General features: G+C 39.5%; 1 protein-coding gene across 4 annotated transcripts in view; it reads left to right on the forward strand.

Moving 5' to 3' along the window:
- Window positions 1-3,208, forward strand: part of CFAP299 (cilia and flagella associated protein 299) — a 398,009-nt gene extending 394,801 nt beyond the window's left edge. For all 4 annotated transcript variants that reach the window (XM_043513216.1, XM_043513215.1, XM_038401014.2 and 1 more), the window contains one exon: window positions 2,237-3,208. In XM_043513216.1, coding sequence (XP_043369151.1) covers window positions 2,237-2,332 — 96 coding nt within the window. In that variant the 3' untranslated portion in view covers window positions 2,333-3,208. The remainder of the gene's footprint in view (window positions 1-2,236) is intronic.
- Window positions 3,209-6,000: the final 2,792 nt, after the last annotated feature.

Consider the following 6,000-nt stretch of genomic DNA (forward strand, 5'->3'; position numbering starts at 1 on the left):
TAAAAATAATTATGCCAAACAATTGTTGAAAACATAAAATGGAGGAGTGTGTGTGTGTGTGTGTAAATCACTCACGGGCCATTGTTGGATGTAGATACATTAAAATACCACCAATCCTATGTTAATGTGATGTCAATGTTGAGCAGCTAGAACATTCAAAAAACTAAGGGTTGTGATTTTCAAAGGGGCCTACAGGTGTTAGACATTGAACATCAAAGGGAGTTGGACCACTTCACACCCTTAGGCCCAAAACTACCAAATCAGAACAGTCATGTTTTACACTGACTTGGCCCTGGTGGAAATGGCTAGGTATAAAGAGCAGGGCAATGGAAAATCTGAGCAGGGCAATGACATTGAACCTGGACCAGTGATGAAAGGGAACAAACTTGCTTTCAAAATTTAATATAGTGCTCCTGGGGATATTGGGTTATACAGTCATTGAGGTAAGTCAGGAGGAGGAGCAAATGATCAACAGAGGTTTTGACTTTTATCCAGTTACATTGAAATTGGCAGAATTGATTGAACAAATGGAAGTTCCTACTTCTGTTCCCAAAGATGCAGCATATACTGTCCATGAACAGCCGTCTGAGTTTTTCATATGTACAATGGAGCATGACTTCACAAACTCCTCCCCGCCCATACCGTTCTGCTGGATGCCAGTTCTTTGCACCATCCAAATTACCCTCTTTGTTTTAAAATTTGTCCTTTGACTTGTTCCAGTCTACCTCCTAGACTTAGTCTATCCCTTCTTTTCCTGCATCTCTTCTTCTAGAGTAGCATTGGCCTCCTCTCTATCATTCCATGTCTGGAGTCAACTTTTGCCCTCAGTTACACCAAGGCAACCCTATGTGCTTCAACCTATGTGCTTGTGCAGATATAAATGAGGGTATAATTTGGCCCAGTGTCACCAATGCTGATGCAAAAGCCCACTTCTCTGCAGGGCCTACCATCTAGAACATCCATCTTTCCTGTATTTCTCAGCCTCATTAACTCTCCATCTCATTTCAAATCTCTGCTGAAAACATCTTTTCTCCTTTGTCTGCACCCTTTTCTATCTGACTTTGCTATTATTTATCTAGTTCTGTGATGGTTACCTAGCTTTGTAAAGTGTTTTGAAATCTGTACAAAATAAACATACTATATACAATAAAGTTACACAGGACTTCCGCATTTTGAGCCATAGTTGAAGGCTATTTAAATTGCTGCATGTATTATTTTCTTTCATGTTGGAAGAGGAATGGTTTGTAACCCTATAAACAATGTTCCTCTGAAATCACTTGACAATATTCTTCTGATCTTGATTGCCCTTTTTTAAACTTTACATCTGAGCGCTTGGACTGTAGATTGAATATGACAAACACACCCATGCTTTGGTTCCTCTTAAAACCAACGTGAAATAAGCTGGGCAATAATTTGTTTGGGTTTGTACAGAACAGAGCTAGGATGATGGTTTCTTTGAAGTGCTTCCCATGAAAGATGGTTGCATATGAATAGCAACAGTATAATATATCAAATTATACACAATTTAAAATGAGTGCATTGGTTTGTTAGACAGTCAAAAATGCATACCTAAAAATGTGTTTGGTTGCATTGAAAGTGGGCCATTGATCTAATGTCCTGCAGCTGGAGAACATCTGTAACAAATAACCAGATATTTTATTTCTACGTGAAAGATACTTGCACTCACAGTGCTACACCAAGTAACATATTTTGTTCATTTATAATTTTTAAAAATGTAAACACTGCAGAAATATGTACTGTGTATTTGTATGTTGCAGAATATAGTGTACATGCATCCCCAGCAACTATCTTTCTGTCCATCTGTCTTGCGTTTTTCTATAACACTAATCGAGTAGAGAGATTTTTCAAAAGCACTTAACATTGGCCTAAATCTGCTGCCACTGAAATCAAAAGGAGTTTTACCATTGGTTTCAGTCTGAGCAAAGTTAATCCAATGCTGTGTGCTTTCTACAACTGGGCTCTGTTTGATCAGTTGATTGCACAAGTGTGCCTTTTCTTTTACCTAGAGTCATCCTCTATGAAATGATGGTAAGTTCATGGTATTTATTCACTAGCTCTTAGACATTAATCTGCATTTAAGAAACCACATACCTAACCTGAACAGAGTTGGTAGGTTCCATATTTCAGGGAAGCGAGGAGGAAATACATGTAACTCTCATGGTTTATATTTTGTCTGTCCTGACAGTTTGGTTAACTATAATATTCTGTGTCTCAGGCTTACCCAGGAGACAGCACAACTCGGACACCTATTGAGACAGATCTCTACCTCCAAGTAGTCATCTATGATCATATCCTCAGAAGAAAGACCTAAACACCAGCTCATTGGTTCTTCCCTCAAGCATCAGTTTACCAACTTTTATTCTAGCTGTAAGAGAAATAAATCAGTTTGAAGAGATCTTTACCATGTGTGAAACTGATCTTCCAGTAGAATGGGATGGTGACTTTTGTTCTGGGTTAGGCTACTTCAGGGATGCCGAGCAGAAGGAGACCCTGCACCACCATGCCCCTGGGAAGTAGTGGAGTGCCATCACAGCCAGTGCACTCCCCAGATCACAAATACTGCCCTTTCCTAGTGCCCTTGAGGCACATGACAATGCAAAGGCAATTGGAGTGAAGAGGTGAGGTCATGGTCCCATCTCCTTCCCATTTCACACAAGCCATCAGCTCTGGCTGACTACGTGGGGGAGTACAGTAGCAAGAACATTACCATGTATAGCAGGAGGTTCCGATTCCTGCCTGGAGCTCCCCCTTGAACAGTGTGGCTCCCCTACACAGAGCTGTGCCTCTGTGGCACAATTGATCCCCTAGTGACCACTCTGAGGGCCACCCCCAGGACTCACTTCATTTACCACTGAAATGCAGCCAGTCTTGGGTGAAACCTATCTGTGCATAGCAACATCACACAATCTCTTAGATCTGTATTGCCGCAGTATATTTCAGATAAGCAACATACATAATAATCTTAAGGCCTTGTGGAATATTGTTAGTATCACATTTAAGGTTTTATCCCCAAGTTGTTGGGGTTTTTTTTCAATATTTATCACAAGTGAATTAGATTTTTTATGTTGTGTATCTTAATCATCCAAATATAAAATCTTTTGATGCATTTTAGCTGGTATAAAAGTTTGGCAAAATGATATTACTGGGCTATTGCTAATTTTACAATAAAAATCTGTGGTCTATGTGATAGATGTTGCAACTCCATGCAATACCTTTGGAGACCATATTATATTAAATGTATGTATCACTGTGGACCAGAGGTTGTATGCAGCTTCAGGGGGAGGGTTACCACAATTCCTCCATGAACCAAAAATGGTGGGAGGTGATTCAGGTGAATCTTCTGGGTGATAAGCACCTCCAGAGAGCTGGGAGGTTTATATATACCGGTTCAAATTGGATATTTCACAGCCCAACAAACAAAGAAAGGGATTGTGATATAAGAATGCTACATTTAAACTGACTCAGTGCCTTCTTTCTGACCCAGCAAATGGACAGGACCTCCTGTCCAATGGGGCCCCCAACCCTTGCAGAAGGTTTGAAAGATGTTGGCCCACAAAGACGCTATAAGACTGATGAGTGACTCCTGGTATCTTTAATGCATGTTTAAATCTGTTTATTGTTTATATTAGGTTTTCTCTATAATGCTTTTACCTTAAGCATAAAGATGCTTGCTTAGAAAGAGCTGTGTGGACACTGGCAATACACTGTTCATAGAACTTGTAGAGAGAGAACGCAAAGGATGGGTGCTGGCCATTAAGCAGATTGGCTTGCTGGGGAAATCACAGTTTAAGGCAGGGGTGTGGAGCCTTTAAACCTCTGATCAAAAGGAAGTGGGACAAGGATCCCTGCACAGAGACAGGTGATGGTTGGAGACCTGAGACCTGACTGGGCACTCTTGCAGTGGACCCCAGAGGGGAGAATACAGGTGCAGTTCTCCTGAAACTGTGACAGCTTGATTCTTCACTCACTCATACTGGTGTAAATCAAGCGTATCCCATTGAAGTCAATGGAGTTATGCTAGTGTAAGATACTGATACTGTCTCCACTGCAAGCCGGAGAAGAGGAAACCCCAACACTAAAGGCTGGTGGATGGGACATTTCTGAGAAAGAAAATGAACAAGTGGGATTGAATTTTTCATACTTCTGAACCCATGAATTTTAATTATTCTTTCTTGGTCTAATCAGATCTTAAAGTTATAAAAATCTAAGGTGGGAAAAAGCCCCTGGAACATGGAGGAAATTATGAATAAAAGGGTGGGGGGAGATGAAATAAACGTAAACAGAATTAAACTTCCAAAGTTGTGTAAATAATTTTTTCAAGGTGAATTCAGCTTTCTCTAACCTTTGTCCTATAAATCAACACTTTTGATGTTGGTAAATTACAGCAAGATTAGGAGAACACCATGTCTGTGCCTGCAGGGGGAAAGAAGGAAATTTGGATTCAAATGGGCTTTAAATTAAAGCCTGTACATATTAATGTGATGATCAGTGAATGCACTAATGAATGAGCAACAGTTGACTTGTGTGTCTTTAAAGGCATACAACTGAGATGCTTGTAAAATATAAACAGCCTCATCTTTTGAAGTTGACACTAACCTCCTAGGAAACACTGATTTTGTGCAGTTTCTAATTTGAAATAAGATTCTGATGAAAAGTTTAACAACAACAACAACATAAAACTAAATGCAATTAGGAGTGGAATATTATTGAATCTACCAAATCTCTGGCAGCCTCGTAAACCAGTCAAAATGACCAATCATGGAGAAATCTCCACATCCACCACTACCATGGGCCGATCAAATGGTTGTTAAAAAAACTGATAACCTTAGTGTCCTGCATGCAATCAAATTAAAAAGTTAGAACCAGGATGATACTAACTAATGCAAAATCTGAAGTGATTATAACTTAGTCCCATGGCAAGGCTGAGTTTTAAGGTGTCTCCCTGGGAGCTAAGCTTTTTGGAAAATCTAGCCTCCATTATGGGTGGGGATCACTTGAAAATCTGTTCATGAGCATTTTTGAAAATCTGGCCCCACATTTCATACAATCTGGTTAATTTCCCCTAACCGCCTATATGTTCCTTATGGCTACTTCAACATTTGAAACACTTTAAATTATTACCTTTCCCCTGTGACTGTTGAGTTTTCCCAATATCATGTCATTGTGCTGCCCTGGCTAAATACATAGCAAGACCAATGTGGTAAACGTGGTAATCAAGGAAATTGTTTTTTCAAGAAATAACTGCATGAAAACTCCCTGAATGTCCCTCCTGCATTCTGACTTTTTAGCAGCAATGAATACAAACCATCCACTCTGACCATGACAGTTATGTAAGATAGGGCAAGTGTACATTCAATACAATTGTACTAGAGTTTACATTGAATTATTGGGGGGGGGAGGAATTGTGAATTTATATTACAACAACAGTGAATCTATACAGTTGTTATTTTATGCCAGTGGCTTTTTTGTGTAAAGCATATTTAAAACTGGTTACAGATAGCTAAGGTCTATAAATATTATTTTGTGTACATTATATATTCTGCTCTTTTACTTTATCCCTAGAAATTGATATTCTTGTTTTTATGTGGAATTTGATATAAATATGCAAAAATGCATGGACCTTGGACCCTAGTCATGGTTTTACAAAGGTTTTTGTTTTTTTAACAATACTTTGAACCTCAAATAAGGCAATTTCTTCCTGGTTAACATCTCCATTCTTGTCCCTGCTTTCCTTGCCTACCCTTCTCTGATACACTAAATAAACTGAACCACAAGAGTTGGAAATCCGTAGGACGCCAGTTTCAACTGAAAATAAAAATTTGGGGTGATCTTGGCAAACCACTTAGGCCCCTTCCCCAGAAACATAGCCTATTCCCCTCGCAGATGGAACAACAGTGCCTGTCTCCAAGTACATAAGTCCCCCATAGCATTACTGTAGCTTGATTCACTTCTAAACTTATGCCACCTGCTACTCAATCT

This window comes from Dermochelys coriacea, chromosome 4 (assembly GCF_009764565.3).
Source record: "Dermochelys coriacea isolate rDerCor1 chromosome 4, rDerCor1.pri.v4, whole genome shotgun sequence".
Lineage (NCBI taxonomy): Eukaryota > Metazoa > Chordata > Testudines > Dermochelyidae > Dermochelys > Dermochelys coriacea.